At 39.9% G+C, this 16,982-nt stretch overlaps 2 protein-coding genes across 2 annotated transcripts in view; both read right to left on the bottom strand.

The window, feature by feature from the left end:
• Positions 1-370: 370 nt before the first annotated feature.
• Positions 371-3,903, bottom strand: LOC146385522 (sterile alpha motif domain-containing protein 3-like). The gene is made up of 4 exons (XM_084931300.1): positions 2,689-3,903; positions 2,434-2,589; positions 1,922-2,011; positions 371-1,526 (listed from the first exon to the last, which is right to left on the bottom strand). The coding sequence occupies exons 1-4, from the start codon at positions 3,754-3,756 to the stop codon at positions 1,239-1,241; spliced, it is 1,602 nt and encodes a 533-aa protein (XP_084787426.1). The 5' UTR covers positions 3,757-3,903; the 3' UTR covers positions 371-1,238.
• Positions 3,904-11,397: 7,494 nt separating this feature from the next.
• Positions 11,398-16,982, bottom strand: part of klhl5 (kelch-like family member 5) — a 38,846-nt gene continuing 33,261 nt past the window's right edge. Inside the window, exons 12-13 of the mRNA XM_084931294.1 lie at positions 16,538-16,709; positions 11,398-13,809 (exon numbers count right to left, since the gene is read on the bottom strand). Of these exons, the coding sequence (XP_084787420.1) occupies positions 13,753-13,809; positions 16,538-16,709 (229 nt within the window). The 3' untranslated portion in view covers positions 11,398-13,752. The remainder of the gene's footprint in view (positions 13,810-16,537; positions 16,710-16,982) is intronic.

Genomic DNA, 16,982 nt, shown 5'->3' with positions numbered 1-16,982 from the left:
CAAGCCCACACTCTAAAAAAAGATCTGCTGGCTTAACGTAAAAAAATTAAGGTAACAATTTGCATGGATCTTTTTAAGTTACTTCAGCTTAGCCACTATAGCGTAAATGCCACAAGAGTTCTCTAGTTAGGCAAACTCTATTCCTTACGTACAAACAACATGATTTGCTTTGTCCTCTACAAGCTTAATTAAGTTGAACCAACTTAATTTTAATTGTTTAAAAATTACTCCATTTAGTTATTAAAACTTATTTTTTTACTTTTATTCTACTCAGAAATATCCATGCAAATTGTTACCTTAATTTGTTTGAGTACTAATAACTTACAATAACTTATAACTTACAATTATACAATAAATTACACATTGAAATTCCAGTTTTATGATCAAACTGTTTATTAGAACACCAGTCCACCATTCCAGACTCATTGACATTTCAATAGCAGACAAAATTGTTGCCTCCATAAAATAAATGACATAAAACACACCCCTGTAAATCTGTCTCAAAAAGACTGAACATTTTGACAGTCATGCTCTGATTCAAGTTTGTTTGTGTTAAAGTGATAGTTTAGGTTTTTTTAAGTATGAAGTACATTGTGAGTGTATTACACACAGTAGACAGCAGTCAGCACATTCCTGCCACCGACACGCACGATAGGCTCAGTTTGTTTGTGTGACTTTGGAAAATCTGAACTAACCCGAACTAACACCAAAGTCACCAAATAACACAATTACACTTACTGATCAAGGCAGCAGGAGACCAGCAACTCCTGTGTGCTGTCAGGTAAAATTGCTGTTTTTGTCCATGGACGCTGGTGGGCCAGAGCGATTGAAACAACAAGCAGTAGAACTTCTCTTTCCTCACAGAAAAGGCTGTCTGATAGCAAAATAAAGCAGTAAACATATTCTTGATATAATGTACATTTAAACTGACATCAGTTTTATTAGGATGGAGGCTCATCTTGCGTGCCGGTGGCCCCGTCTGCTTCTCCGTAGGTGGAGCTTACTGACTGCCATCTACTGTGTGTAATACACTCACTATACATATGTACCTCATACAGCCTCACTTCAAAAGACCCGAGCTATCCTTTTAAAGTGCATTATTTTGAACTAGGTGTACTTAATGCTCAACGCTCAACTTTACACCTACTGCCTACTGTACAGTATGTAACACAACACATTGCAAACAACAGTGGAACATTTCCCGTTTAATTTGAGGATAGCCTCACTCTTCACATTTTTTAGTACAACAGTTTACTTTTTAGTGACATTACCTTAGGACTGGCTTTCAGATCATCCAGCTCGAGGAATATCTTTTGAAACACTTCAAAAGTGTTTTTCAGTTCTTTTGGGTAGCTGAGGTTGAGTGCATATATCAGCCCCATTAGCAAGGCACAGGCTCTGGGTACATCCAGGTCTGCTAGGACTTCTGTTCCTTCAAGTATGATCCTTGCGCTGGCTGGATCAGACGTTGTGGCACCTCTGGTTACAATCTTCATCACTTCATTGGTAATATCCCCGCCACCATCCTGGTAGGTCAGAATCAATATAAATGTTTTAAGTAATCATACTTATACATGAGAGTAACACAAAATAGGGCTGCAACTAACAATTTTCTCGATTATCTGATTAGTTGTTTGGTCCAGAAAATGTCAGAAAATGGTGAAAAATGTCAATGTTTCTCAGAGCCCAATATGATGACCTCAAATGTCAAACATATTCAGTTTGCTGTCATAGAGGAGTAAAGAAACCAGAAACCATTCACATTTATGAAGCTGAAACCAGAGAATTTGGACTTCTTTTTCTAAAATAATTACTCAAACCGATCAATCAATTATCAAAATAGTTGCCGATTAATTTAGAAATCAATTAATAATAGATTAGATCGTAGCTCTAATACAAAGTATAGTCATGTCTGATTTACCTGCTCTTTGAAGAGATCCTCCTCCTTTTCCCTGAGATACACCACTAAGCCACGGATAGCGACCTCTCGCCTTCTCTCCACAGAATCGTCCTGTGAATAAGAAAAAGAATGTCGAACTGCTCTTCGAGGAGGATGGGTTTTTGATAATTACATCCAAAAAAAAAAAAGGATTGACTGTATATGGCCTGAACTGTACCAATTATAGATTTCCAGTGATAATCAAAATAATGAATTGATCATTTCAAAGAGCCATTTCTCTGAAATGATCAATTCATGAACTTGAAAAATCCAGGTAACAAATAGAAAAACTGCCAATCATGATCCACATCACCTATAATTTGTTTTATTATTAAGTATTTATAGTTTTAATTGATATTTGTGCCTCAAGCTCTAAACAATAATTTGACATAGTTGAGTTGTAAACAGCTACCTTTTAAGACTCAATATCACCTATTGGAAAAAAAAAAGTGGATTATCCTATTTGAAATAAACTACATTTCATTCATTCATACCTCTAGCAGCATGTTCTGGATGCGCCGAATGCGCATTTTTGCAGCCCCTCCTCTTGAGGACAGCAAGGACATTATTTTCTGAGAGTACTGGTCCAGCTTTGCCATGAATGTTGTCTCCAGGTTAACAGTGGTGATCCTTCTGAATTCTTGGTTTATCTGTATAAAAAAAAGGCACAAATAGGCACAACATGTTAATGTATACAATTTACTTTGAAAGAATACATACTGCAAATTATCTTATGGAAAAATATTTACCTGAACTGCATCAAAAAGAGCAGGCCATCTTTCTTTCAGGTCATTGATTTTTGGTGCTTGATTGACAACTTCCTGCCTGCGAATGGAGAATGTCTTCGCCATTTTGTCACTGATGATCTGACAGTTGTCCCTCTTCCTCACTTCACTGAGGAGCTCCACTCTTCCATATTCCAAACTTTCTTCCGTTTCTCCTTGTGGGTGAGGAGGTAAATAGTTCACTTCTGACTTTTTTGGCTTTTTGATATTCTTTGCAGGTGCTTTCTCATGTAGTCGCTTCTTTCTGAGAGAGTTCACATCAAGTTCAGGGCATCCGAGCCCTCTCAACTTGGTTCTATAGTTGCCCATTTTAGATTTTAGTCTCTGTTGCCATCCATAGCATCCATTATATGACCCCGGTTCTTTAAGGCAAGGATGCTTCTGAATCAGCGCCTCAGCAACATCCACAAACTGTGCGCTTGTTGGGTAGGCAACATACTGAAAGACGCTTTCAGCCAGTCTCTCAAGGATGTCTGGAAGGATTGAGGTAAAGTTGAGTGGAATTCCATCCTTCTTGAAAGCTTCATTTCCTGAGGCAAGCAAAAGCTCTGTGTCATAGGCAAAGCGAGGTACAGGAAATTCAGCCGGCCACCGCTGTGATCGCTGAATCCCATGTTCAGGTGATGATAGAATCAGTGTATCCTGGGACCCGGATGAGCAACTGCTTTGGGGAGGACCGACGGCGGTCACTGAAGTACTGACTGAGGTTGCTGAGCTATAGATGGAGGTTTCTGATTCACTTTCAAAGGAAGTGTTCACTTCAGTTAAGTTCAGAGTAAATGTGGGAGGTTCAACAATGTTAACCACTTTTATTGTGTCCTTGTCCTTGATGTCACTTGTTGAGGTAAGACTGAAATATTCCTCTCCAAAATCAGCATCCTTGTAATGCAAAGTAAAGTTCCCTTGAAGCCCAAATGTCTCTCTTACAATGGACTCAAGTTCACCCACAGTCCCAGGGAGGCCATGAGGTAAGTCAAGTTTGCGAATGTCATGGTCCTGAAGAACGATCCTAAGTTTGGTTTGATGAGACATTGGAGCGTCTGTAAGAGAAACCACACGCTTCAGTTTGATTTATAGAATACATCCAGTGTCAACCTTAAGACATTAAGTATCAGAGGTAAATATTACCTTTGATAAGCTAAGGACTTTTCATCACCTTTGAGATATTAGCTTGCATGCAGAAAGGAACTAAGGTAGTGATTACGTCTCTAATCATTAGCTTTCACATTACACTGTGACATTTTATATATGCTTTTTGTCAAAATTGACTACTGCGAAACTGAGCGCCCATTTATATACCTGCTTTTAGTTTGACTAAATGTTTGAAACATTTATTTCTATGGAAAATAACAGGAGTCTTTTTTCATCTTCTTAATATTTTCCATTTTTCCATTGAAGCATAATGTAATAAATGCAAAACTACAAAGATCACAAAATTACAGTAGCTGAAAGTAATGTCACATGTCACATAAAAGCTACAACCATAACATTTTCAGTTATATGCCAGTCATATTTACAACTACTACTCAGATTTACTTTTTTGTTTCTGCATACTAGTGGGAGTCAAGAGATTCATCTCTTTTTGCACTAAGAAATGGCATGATCTGAGATTAAAAGGCGTTCCAGGCTTTTTTATTATTATTATTATTATTGTCCAATGTCTGATGGTAGATATAACATTCTCACTTGAACTGTAAAAAACAAAACACTTATACAAGGTAAACATATTAGCCAGCAAATCAAATCTTTCACACATCAGATGGTGCAAGGCCAGGTGAAAACGATTAACTTAAGTTTGAGATACATACGTTAATGTAAACAGCCTTTTTGTTTTCTTCATGAAATCATGACCTCACATATAAAGAGTATTTTTGGTTATGCATTTTATCCCAGAACTGCCTGGTGTGTAAAGTCAAACAAATGAGAAACTGTTAATGACCACTACACATGGACGTAAATGTAACGCTTCTGGGTAACAATACGCTTCCCTGCAACAGTGTATGCTGCCATTGGGAAGATGTCAGACAACTCACTCAGCTCAATCACCTTAACACTTCTTGTGTTTTCGAGTTCATAGCTTCTAAGATGTTCAATATACCATGCATTTAAACATTTCACAATAAAGCAAACCTTTCCGTTGACAACAGCTATCTGAATCAACTCCACAAAATCTGGAAGGCAACCTGTTGAGCCATGTGCCAAGATCATTCCAGTGGAGTAACTGGTGCCACTGCAACACACTGTAGTTGCCATCTGGACAAACGACTCGCTGGGGAATTTTACTTGCAGTGCTTTTTTTATGTCTTCCCTCAGCACAGTCAAATCCACTATTGACAGTTTTGTTGCCTGCAGAGATGGTGGAACAACTGCAGCACCATGTAGATGGTGTGCAACCATGAACTGATGCTTCACTGCAAGAGACAACAGAATGTTTCGGAAGCTGTGGGTATGCCTGACCACACGCTTGAAAAAGCTGTGTTTAGCTTCAAAGCGCATAGTCCAAAGAGATACAAGGGGACCAAAAGCCTTTATTAGCTGTGGGTAGTGCTCTAGAAAATGATGCTTTGGAATAAGTCTTTCCTGAGGGAAAGTCTCCAGGAATCTGTGTCGATGCTCAGAAATCTTGCTTTCAAGGAAACAAATAGTTAGGTCTGTATGCACAGGAGAAAGGACAAGTTCAACTATGTCCTTCAGGTTCAGGATGACCAGCCACGTTGGTTCACTCTCTGGTATTCTTTCTCCAACTATCAGGGGAAGGAGGCGAAGCAAAGCCCAATTCTCATGGGCATTTCCAGCGACAGTCTTTCTTGTAGCAAAAGCCAATGGAACTGCTTGTGGTGAATCAGATTTATCTGCCCATCTGTATGGGAACTCTTTGATCAATTTATTTAGTTCATCAAGTGTGAAATATTTTTTTTTGATTAAGGCATTTAAGCACAGTGCTAACTCGAAAGGTACAATACCTTCAAAGAGGTCGTGGAGCAAATCAGGTGGGTAGCCAGATAAAACATCAAAATGTTTTAGTCTTTCAGTCAGTGGGCACTGTCTCTTTACTCCATAACAATGATTATGTCCCTGTGCTGTCTGAACATGAGCCTTGTGCTCTTGTATTGTCCTAGGCTTAAATGCTCCAGTTCTAACTTCACTTACTTGGAATTGGGATCTTTCTCCAAGACAGAACCTGCAGACGTGTGTACTTGAGAAGCTCTCCACAAATCCTCCGATAGAGTGGGCGCCAAGGTTATCTGCAACAACACAATACACAGTACCTTTGACTCGAATGTCTAATGAAGGAATGTAAAGTCCTTCTTCTTCAAGGCTGGCAAGATCTTTTAGCATTGGCTCAAACACAGCACTATAGCCAAACTTTTTGATATCATCAGCCTTGCAGAGAATGGCAAGGTATATCGATGTTAGTGATGATCTGAGCAATGGTGGCACATTTGCTAAAACCCAATACACAGCAGTAATTTTGTGCTTTTTTCTTGAAGTGCCAAGTGGATTACACACTTCAAAATCATCCACATACAGAATAAGAGAAATAGCTGGATTGTTTTCTGACAGCAATGTATTGTTTTTAAAATGTGTGCCATCCTGAAATGATTTGTATTGACTTTTGGAACTGCTGTCTGCTTCATTACTAGATGTGAGCAAATCCTGGATCTCTTTTTTCTTCAAAACCTCATGCAAAGACTTCAAAATAGGTACATATTGAAAACTTCTCTGCTCCCTGGCACTGAGCATATATTCTATGGGTTCCACCACGGAAAAATGCTCCTTGAAATATTCTCTTCTTTTGTAGGAGGTGGAAAGAGGACCATTATGCCCTAGGGCTAATGTAATTGGGTTGCACTCACATAGGTCTGTTACCATCTCAGAGATGATCAAATCATCAACTTCACAATTATGCTTTTTTAAGCATGACTGTAAAATCTCTTTTAAAATAGGACCTGAAGCTGATGAGGAGATAAAGTGTAGCTCTTCAACTAACTCATCAATACACCGTTGTGGTACATTGAATATGCTTTCCAACTTAAGCAGCACGTGGGCTACATGTTTTTCTATTAAATTCGGCAATTCTCTTATTTCATTACCTTCAGGGTCTTCACTCACTGCACCTTCAGTATCGTCTTCATCCACAGGATCATCCCCTGCATTTAGAGGATTGACATACCTCTGCAAAAGCTCAGGCTTGAAGTCATCAAGTGTATGAGGAGTGTGTTTCCGGCTCCTATGAGAGGCAAATGTTCCATGAATGTTTGTTTTGAAAGGACAATTTTCAAAAACACAAGACACAGTTTCCTGTTTCTTTAAATGACGACCAATATGCTCAAAGTATTCTCTTTCTGTGGAGATAGTGTTTAAAGAACAACATGGACATTTAAATGACAGTACAGTGGACAGTGTCACTGACTCACGGGTCGAGTGAGTTCTTGACAGATGGGTTCGCAGGCTGCCCCATGTTTTAAATGAGCAATAACACTCCCAATAAAGACAAGGGTGAAATTCTCCACCATGACCATGTCTTAATCTATAATGCTTTAAGAGATCTGTCTTTCTTGGTGTTTCAAATTTGCAAATTTTACAGATCCACTTCATTTTAAAAACAAACAGTTTAAATTACTTTAACTTGGGTGATTCAGAAGGCTGTAGTACAAACAACTTGTGCTACATCAGCATTACAGTAAATTTTAATTCATTGTTTTTGAATATTCAAGATGAAAAACAAGAAAAATGCTTGTAAACTACTGCAAAGAAATGGGCAAACTACACGCAATCAATATTCACGCTTTTTTAACTATAGTCTTTAGTCTAATCATTATCTCACAGGAAATCCTTATGACATTAAAAGTTAAAACTATGTATATTATTTTTAGTGTTGAGTTTCTCCTAAAAGTTGCTTTATGTTTCCAAATCAAAGATATTTTTTCTTAAGTGATACAACTGCGCTTATGTATCTGCAGTTAACACCCAAAAGAGCAAAATTATATTTTATGTGCTAATGCACACTCAATGTAATGTCATTAAAACAACTAGTTTATGAATGTTACTTAAGATCTTTCCTGTGGCGTTTCTACAACATGGCGTTCGCTTCCTCGCCCGCGTTTTTTGACTGAACTTTGACACAGGCTGTTCTTCAGCTAGGGCTCAATTAATAAACTTCAATCTCACATAAAAATAACTCTAGGACTTAAACATCAAAATGCATCGATGTTAAACCGAATGTATACTCAGTAACCTACATTTGTTTAGTCATGAATGTAAAACGGCCCAGCCTTTTGCTGGTCAAACCTTCATCAACGCTGCAACGATTTCAAAGTAGAAAGAAGAAAAACGTGTATTACCCTGTCTTTGCAGAGTTAAAACTACTGCTACAGAAGCTCAGTGTCAATTAACACCATTTGGCTGCCACCGTAAAACAAAACTTAACAAAGACTAATGTTACGGTCGAATTACTTCACAAGTTAGCCAGAAGTGTAACGTTACTAGCTTATCACCACCACTCGCCGAGGAAGAGTTTAGTGTTGTGTAAAAAGGATTTCTTGCAGTGTGTGTTGATAGAGTTAAAGTTAGAGTTATTAGCTGCTGTGAATAAAACAAGGCAAAAAATTGTACTCACCACAAAGCTTTAACGTTTGATAACGTTCAGTACAAAATGGCGCTTCTCCGCTTTCTCTCTTTGCCTCAGTTTCTTTCGATCAGTGGTCTGACAGCACAACATGTCCGGGCAAGTCAGCCTTGTACTCAGCTTTTAAAGGACGCTTACGAGATTTTTAAGTTGTATTAACTGAATACACTTTCATGTTAAGTTAACACAGAAATGTCTGTTCAAAATCGATATATTACTGAGCTAAGACTGTTTTCTTTATTTTCATTTCGACCAACTCATTAAATTAAGTTATCAACTGATTACAATGAGTACATGCAACAAACTTAATTTTTTATGCAGAAAAAGCTATTGATTTTAAGCTTTACTTACTAACCCCATGAATCATTTTTTAGAGTGCACCTGAAGTTAACTGAAATCATGCTTTCACCACAGATCCAGCAGGTGGCAGCTTTTCATAGTTTTTCTTTAAAGAACATCTCTTTCTACTCCCCAGGCATGCCTATCTGCATATCTTTGTCCCATTTCATTTCTGCGGTCCTCTGGGTGTTCACTGATGTCCTTTTCGGAAGTTAACCAATTTTAGTGCTTTTCTCAGTGCTTTACAGAATGACCCACCCGATATAAATCAGGAGAAACTTCTGCCTCCCTTGTGTTACCTCATTTTGTCCATAGGCAGAAAGAAAATGCTGATGACCTTCTTATGAGCCGTGTACAACCCAGGCAGAGAGCTGGGATGAAATGCCAGCTGTGTGACACAAATATTCCTCTCTGCTCTGGCATGCCGAAGCAGAATACACCCTGCTGACTCAGATCTCATTAAGATGCACTGAAGGGAGCAGCTGTATGATTTTCAAGCAAAATGGTAAAATTAGAGCAGAGAGAGATGAAAAAATGAGCTGATGAAAAATGAATGAAAGTGTTTTTGCCAATGAGACAATGCGAGCAGAGCTTTTATGCAGGAAAAAAGGAACTGCTGCACTTTACAAAATATAAAGAAAGCAAGTCTATATGACATAGTGAAAGCTGACAGATAATCACTGAAAATGACTTCCTTTATTTCCTTTATTATGTGAACCATTTCAGCTTTCCATCGTTGCAGCTGCGGAGGAAATGAGATTCTCATGGTATTTTTTTTCTGCTCCTTCCTCCTTATTCTTTCACAAAAAAAATCCCAAATGAATATGTTTCTGCCCTCCAGGAATCATGCAAGTTTTATGTAGGTGTTACAAGTTGCCCTGAAAAGATACTTTGAAATATCTTTATGTTCTTTTTCAGGTTTTTTTTTCTCTTCTTTTAAACAAATCTGATCCTGGAGGTTTTTATCAATCCTGTGGTATTATTTTTTTCTCCACACTTTCTAGGCATTCAGTGTCTAGCAGAGCACAGAAGCCTTGCAGGAGAGCAGTTCCTTAAATATTCTGTTTTTGGCAGGTTAATTGGTACTGAACCTCGGGCTACCCCTGCACGACAATCCTATTTTTCTTTTGCTGTAATATGCATTTATTAATACTGATAAAAGATCAAAGGCATTATTACGGCACTACGTGCAATCATGCTACATACAATCTTGAAACTGAGAATCAGTCCTAGACTATACAGTGAGCCCTTATCAAGACCACACAACCAGAATACAGAGCAATCCAAACACAACACATGCAAGATGGAGTCACCCTGTGTGTGTTGGATACTCGGAGGCAGTTTTGGCAGTAGACAGATCCGCATCAGTAACCACTGAGATCCTCCTAAGGAGCTTTTTATTTTAGTGCATCTCATAATCTTCAGCTGATGATTTTTCTCGCCCCAGTGATCACGGATATGAAAACAGTCAAATTTCAACCGGTGGTGTTTTAAAAGCTCCAAACGCGACAACTGTGACAAAACTGTCACCGTGACGTTGACTTGTAAACATCTATGATGAATTTTTAGTCTGCAAATCAATATTCTGATAGTGTTAACACGACAAAGTGCACTCATACACTTTCTTTCTCAAAGCTGCAATTAAAACGTAGGCAAAACAAACACGTGTAAAAATTTACACATCGAGTTTGCCGCAAAGTGATGACAGCGTTTGTGGATGAGGGATTGCACGAGTGCCAGCACCGTGATGACACCATCAGTAATTAACGCACCTTTTCCCATTTGTTTTCCCCAAAATGACGAGGAAATTTGCTCTTAATTCACAGTATCTGTCATTTCCTTCTGTTTGTTCCAGCTCTTTATTGAAGCCATATAGTGTTTTTACTGGGCGCCACATAAAGGATTTTATACACACTTTTTATACACACTCACACCAGTCAGTCTCCACAAACTTTAGGGTCTTTACTAGAATTAAAAATACAGTTTTGTGGGTCTCACAAGCGCTTGACTGCACAGCATATCTGCTTTATTCTGCTGCTCCGTTGATGCAGATGTTGACAGATGCAGGTGTTTACCGGTTATTTCCAAGTGTAGGATGCAGAATGAAGCAGACCACTTTGTGTCTCCCTCTTGCTGCTGTCAGGGGAAATAGACTCAGGTGCAGTAAGGCGGCAAGACAAGGTCACCAGCATCATCTCTGAACGCCACCGGGAGTCGTTTGTCAGAAGCACTTATGATTTAAAGCTTCCTCTGCAATAAATATCAGAGTGAATCACTTGGCTACTGGTCACTGTCCTGAGGCTAAAATATCTATAAACTGCCCCCATTCCTCCTCCCTGCACACTTGTTCCACTCTGCCTCGAACAGCTGTGGCGTCTCTGGTTCGGTGTTTAGCTTTTACATTTGAGGAGCTGCACTTAAGACTAATGAGGATCCATATTAACCTCCAGGCACATGAAAATACATTCAGAATTGCACTTCAGCAGCCAAAAACCTGCACAGAAACCTTTGAACTGCAATGGGCCTCGGCTGGAGTCGCACCAATGGGGGTGCTGTTAGAAATAAGAGCCAAATTTACACCACAGTGGCATTTACTGTGAATGTGACAAACGCAAACTGCCAGCTGCAACATCTGTAGCATAAACATGATTAGCTGTTGCTGTTAAAACGCCTCTGTCGAGCAGGGAAAAAGCCACGGGAAGTGGTAAATCACATCTTGACTTTAATGTATAAAAGACCAATGATAGCTACAGCAGCATATATTGTACATACATAATGTATTTTGTAAAAGACGAGCAGCTGTGCAGTTTCCCACTGACCGCTTTTATTACATCGCTTCATCATCTGAATTCATGTTACAAAAAACAAAACACAATAACACACAGCATTTTCAGTGGGAAGTGTATAATATAGACACCGTAATGCAGTAAGACTACATTCAGACTTTATATTTATTTATGTACATAATATACAGTTATAGTTAGATTTGGAATGTGTTTTATGTTATTTTTAACCTCTTGCTGAAATCATACGACACAGTGGAGATGACACACTTCTTCTGCTGTGATCTGAAGAGAATTACTCTAAATAAACACCAGGCAGGTTTGAAGAAGCAAGAGAGGGTGGGGGAGAAAATAGAATAATGCAGCAGTGCATTAGGCTTGAATAAACATCAGCTCGGCAGAGGGGAATTGCGAGCCTTCGCGTCTCTGCTTTTTAGATGTCAAGCTGGCAAATTTGGGCGGCTTTTCAGTCTTCACCGGCTCCTGGGGCGCTTGGCTTTCAGCTGTGTGGTTAAGTGTGTCTTTGTGTGTGCGATATGTCCGTGTGTGTTTGTAAAGTGCATCCTGGGGGCTACATTAGCCCTACATCTGTCAGTTCAGAGAGGAAGCCTGTTTTGCCTCTCACTGTCAGGAGTTTCCTTGCTCTGCACTGGACAGACAGACAGACACACACACACACACAAAATGACCAACAGGAAACAGACAGGAAATGCACAATTAAGGATGCAGCATGAAATTTTTGTGCCGTGTGCCAGTAGGGAATCTGCTGTCAGAACCTTGCATTCCCTACATTTCCTGACCCACAGTTTGTTCCACAGCATTCATCTGCCCCTCATGTCTTATGTTTTGTCTACAGTAGCATCGAATCCAATAACGCTTTGAACTCGACATCAAACAAAATATCGGCACCGGCTGAATCAACGTTATTAAATTCATGGTCTCATTATATGGTCTGTTGTTCATTTTTCTGGGCCTGAAATTGGGCTCTAAAGCAAAGCGGTGCAAGCAAACGTGTGTGTGTGTGTGTGTGTGTGTGTACGTGCGGTGATGAAGTGGGAAAACGGGGATGAAGAGAAAGCAGCAGGGAATTGAAGATGTGGTGAGGGGAAGAGGGGGAAGATTCTCATTTGAGATAAAAATATACTCCTTGCAATTTCTGAGCACCCAACACACACAGACGTGTAGACACACACACACACACACACACACACACAGGAAATGAAGAAACCTCTACAGCGGAGGGAAAAAATACGGTAGCTGAACAGACCCTGCCTGTAAATAGCTGACCCTGTGGTCTGGAGGAAATTGAAAACAAAATTTTCCTGCAGGGATCAACAAAGGATCACAGTGTTATCACCATTATCATCTCACACACACACACACACACACTTCAAACCCAAATATCCTGCTTAATGGACCTAGAGTTGTGCAAAAATGGCAGTTAAAAACAAACAACGAAGTCAAAAGTTGGACAATCTTCTGGCGCAACTTAAAGAAAAATTAAATATTAAAAAGCTGAGATAAACTTCATACCACAGCATTGCAGAGGCTTCAGATGTGAGCTGATGCAACATGGAAGACATATGCGCAGAAATATTTGATGAAGCATGAAATGTTTTTGCATGAAAATTGTAGTTCCTCACAGAATCGCTGTTCGTGAGGGTGTGCTGATTATGTCAAAAGTCTTTCTTTCATCTGTCGGCGGGTAACGATGGGAAAAAGCAAGGGGAAGAAGAGCACTTGCCAACTGCAGCATAAAAATAATAGGGACTATCTTAAAATAGCATCAGTACACAGCATCAGATACTGTTTGGAGAAACGAAGAGCGTAATGTGATGAGGCAGTTTTGACAATCTCGCTCTGTCTTCCACCTTTTTACTCAGCACAAATGGGAGCTGAAAGCAGCCGTGTAGATTTACACGTGCACGTACGGTATGTGTGGGACAGCTGTTCAGTCGAGCTCGGATAAACACTGCAGATTTCCTCTCTGCCATGTGTATTTCTGGCAGTTCACTTCTGTGGCACAAAGTATCGGGACGTGAGAACTTTATCGGAGAGCTACTGACATGTACCTGAACCCTAATCTGCCTAAAATCTGAAGGATTAGTCGGCATTACGCAGAGTAAAATGTGTCTTTGCTGAAGAGTGTTCGCAAACAGTTTCCTGGTGTGGCCGGAAAGACCTCTCGGTGTCCCCAGCAGTGTCGGTGGTGGCAAAGAGGAGGGTCTGCGAGCCATATGGTGAACAGTCTGCCATCTACTATGTGAGGTTGTGTTTTCACAGTCTGACTGCCACCACGCACGCGCCTGCCCTGCCCAGACACAGAGGTGCTACCTGCAAAGATAACAGGGAAAACATGAGGAACACAGTCAGAGATGTGGATTGTTTATATAACTGAAAATTACTATTAAACTACTGACTTCCATTGTTTCATGGTTTTGAAAATGTTGAATGTAAAGACTGCAAATTTGGATACATATGGGATACGGCTATATTTTTAAATGGTCTGCAGCTCACTTGAGCAATTATTTAATTTCATTTTAGTCTTTTGGGGGAACAAATTCATTGATTTTGGCTCAATAAAAATATCAGTTTCGAGTACAAATGCTGTAAATAAATCTACAGCATAATATCTGCCCTGTGCCCGAGGGTAGTGATCCAAAATAATGGGAAATAGACTGATTCTTATACAGCAATCTACTTACTCAAAGAGCACTTTTTTTTTAACAAGTGATTTTTATCTAACATTCACACACACAATCACACTCCAATCAATGCATCGGGACTTTGGGTTCTGATTGTAGGGGTCAGTATTTTGCTCAAGGATATTTTGGCATGCAGGCTGGAGCAGCCAGGAATCCAACCACCAACCTTCAAACTTTACCACCCAAAACATGAGTCAATACCAGAAAAAAACAAAAAACAAACTAGAAACATGACTCTATGGGAATGATAATATCCTGTTTGACTTAAAAGTTCATAAGCACCTTGTTAACATATACAGATGGATAGCACACACGTGCTGATACACAGGCGTGCACTCTCTTGATCACTACGCCGAATTTACTAATGAAGACTACTTGATATAATTTAAAGCTTGAGAAAAAAAAAGCTGAAAAGAATTGAAATGACTTTGTTGGCTGCTTTAGGTGTGCTATTCTCCACAGTCTGGATCTATTAGGTGGTGATGGATGATCTCAGTGGCAGCCAATTTCAGCTTTACTATCAAACCTCATCCAGAGCTTATTTTTAAGATGCTTCAGCTGCAGTCTCTGCTGCCTCTGCAAGCCTCTTTGCAACCTACGGTGTCCCTATCGTGCTATTTTTGACTTGACTTGTGTGTATAGCTGTGCTCAGAAGTTTACGTACACTCATGGCCACGATAATTTTGGGCTATTTTGTTATTTCTTTCTGTTCTTGTTCCAGGGTGCAATGATTGTATAGCATACATCTTTAATGACTTTAAAAAACACTCAGGCAAGTGATGTGTGTACGTAAACTTTTGACCAGAACTGTAAATGCACCGAATGGGAGGGAGGTCCCAGAATAGAGTGATGCTGCCAAACAAAAACTGACTGCAGATGGAAATAACCCATCATAGTTATTTGGAGTAAACGGGTCCTGAAAGTGAACGGAAGGAAATGGGTTATTATGTGACTGCAGGGAATGCACGCTGTTGATATCAACACTGAGCCCAGCAGGGAGCAGAAAGTGACGATGATAACCGAGTGGTGGAGGTGGTGTTTTAAAGAGCATCAGTAAGTGGTGACAGCACAGTTTCAGGGGAACACAGTGAAGCTGTAACTGCAGCAGCAGACATGAGTCAACCACCTGAACCAGCTGACAGGTTTTTATGCCGAAATGCCAAGGTAATTTCTTCTAATATCATTTTGAACAAACTGACTCATTTCCACATAATTTATAATAATAAAAAAAGAGGAACAAAGAGAAGGCATCAGTGTTTATGTTTGACATCACTGTTACTGCACAGACAAACCATGCTGAGCCTCCTTTTAGCACCTATATTACCCGATTTGGCATTATTGAGACTGACAGATTTGTGCCAAAGCCAAGAGTGGAAGTGATGCCACTAGGATGGCACTGACAATACACCAACTGATTTGTTTGTTTAAGTCTCTGACAGTAGATACAGCACATATTTAATGGTCTCAGCATTTCTCCTCTCATCTGAGTTTGTCCTCGTCCCTCCTTGCCAGTCTGAGCAGTTCAATGCATTCTGCTTCCTTCCTCCCACACCTCTCTTGTTCTCAGCATGTTGCCTGTCTCTAAAATGGCAGATTTTAACAGAAAAATCTGCCAACCAAAGTTGGAAATCCTCTGAGCCTACGTGGGAGATGGGGTATAAACTGAAGAGTGGCAGAGACTCCTGAAAGCCGCTGAATGAGATCACTCAACTTTGAGCGGCAATATCCAGCGGCAAGGACAATATTAGCAGGAGGAAAACACACATTTACATAACAATGAAAACATGCCAAGATACATCGGAGAGGAGCTGAGGGAAGGTCAAACTGTGACTGAGTGTTTATACATTTCATCTACTGATTGTACATTTGTGTTTTACTACACGTTTTTTGCTGAACTGCAATCAGCGTGTGTGTTCATACCTGGATGCCCTCTCTGGATACTCTCAAGCTTCACTTGGTTCACATTTTGTCATGCTTTCAGTCTTATTCCAAACTGAATTAAATTAATTTTTCAAATTCCAAAAAAATCATAAGTACAGAAGTATTCACAGCCTTTGCAATGACACTCCAAACTGAGCTCAGGTGCATCCTGTTTCCACTGGTCATCGGTCAGATGCTTCTACAGCATGGCTGGAGTCCACTTTTGGGAAATTCAGTTGATTGGACATGATTTGGAAATGCACACACCTGTCTATATAAGGTCAAATAGTTGACAGTGTCAGAGCACAGACCAGGCTAATGGTCCATGGACCTCTGAGACAGGAACATGACAAAATATGGAACAAGTGAAGTGTTGTGAATACACAACATGCAGTGACACAGATTTGCTGCGCTGTGCACGTGCCTGCATACAGTACCTGTTTCCACTCGTTTGTCTGAGGGTCGTAAGCTTCCACAGTATTGAGATACACCTGGCCGTCATACCCGCCCACAGCGTACAGACGATCACCAAGGAGACAAACACCTACGGCATCTCTGCTGATGCTCATGGGAGCCACAGCTGTCCACACATCTGTCTGAGGGTCATACCTGCACACAGGAGTTCACACTGTAGTTCAGTGGTTTGTAGTTGGCGTTAGAGGATGTTCATTAGCTCAGCTTAACATGAATACTGGAAGTAAAGGAAAATAGGCTATTCAAAAATAAATACCTAATTTTCATACATCACTTTGTGCCATCTCATTTGTTTAATTTCACATAACAGAAATGACAGGATCTTGCTTCAGTCATTTACATGCTGTGACCACTTCTTAGCAAAACAGCTGGACACAGTAACTTCACAGAGTTGTTTCATCACTGTAT

Source organism: Perissodus microlepis, chromosome 6 (assembly GCF_051167445.1).
Source record: "Perissodus microlepis isolate ML-2025 ecotype Zambia chromosome 6, ASM5116744v1, whole genome shotgun sequence".
Lineage (NCBI taxonomy): Eukaryota > Metazoa > Chordata > Actinopteri > Cichliformes > Cichlidae > Perissodus > Perissodus microlepis.
This window is presented reverse-complemented; position numbering and strand designations above follow the sequence as displayed.

Coding starts and splice junctions, on each gene's coding strand:
- LOC146385522 (XM_084931300.1), bottom strand. CDS start 3,756: ATGTCTCATCAAACCAAACTTAGGATCGTTCTTCAGGACCATGACATT. Junction 2,590..2,688: donor CTCTTTTTGATGCAGTTCAG/GTAAATATTTTT, acceptor TTTTTTATACAG/ATAAACCAAGAATTCAGAAG. Junction 1,527..1,921: donor AGGATCTCTTCAAAGAGCAG/GTAAATCAGACA, acceptor CTGACCTACCAG/GATGGTGGCGGGGATATTAC.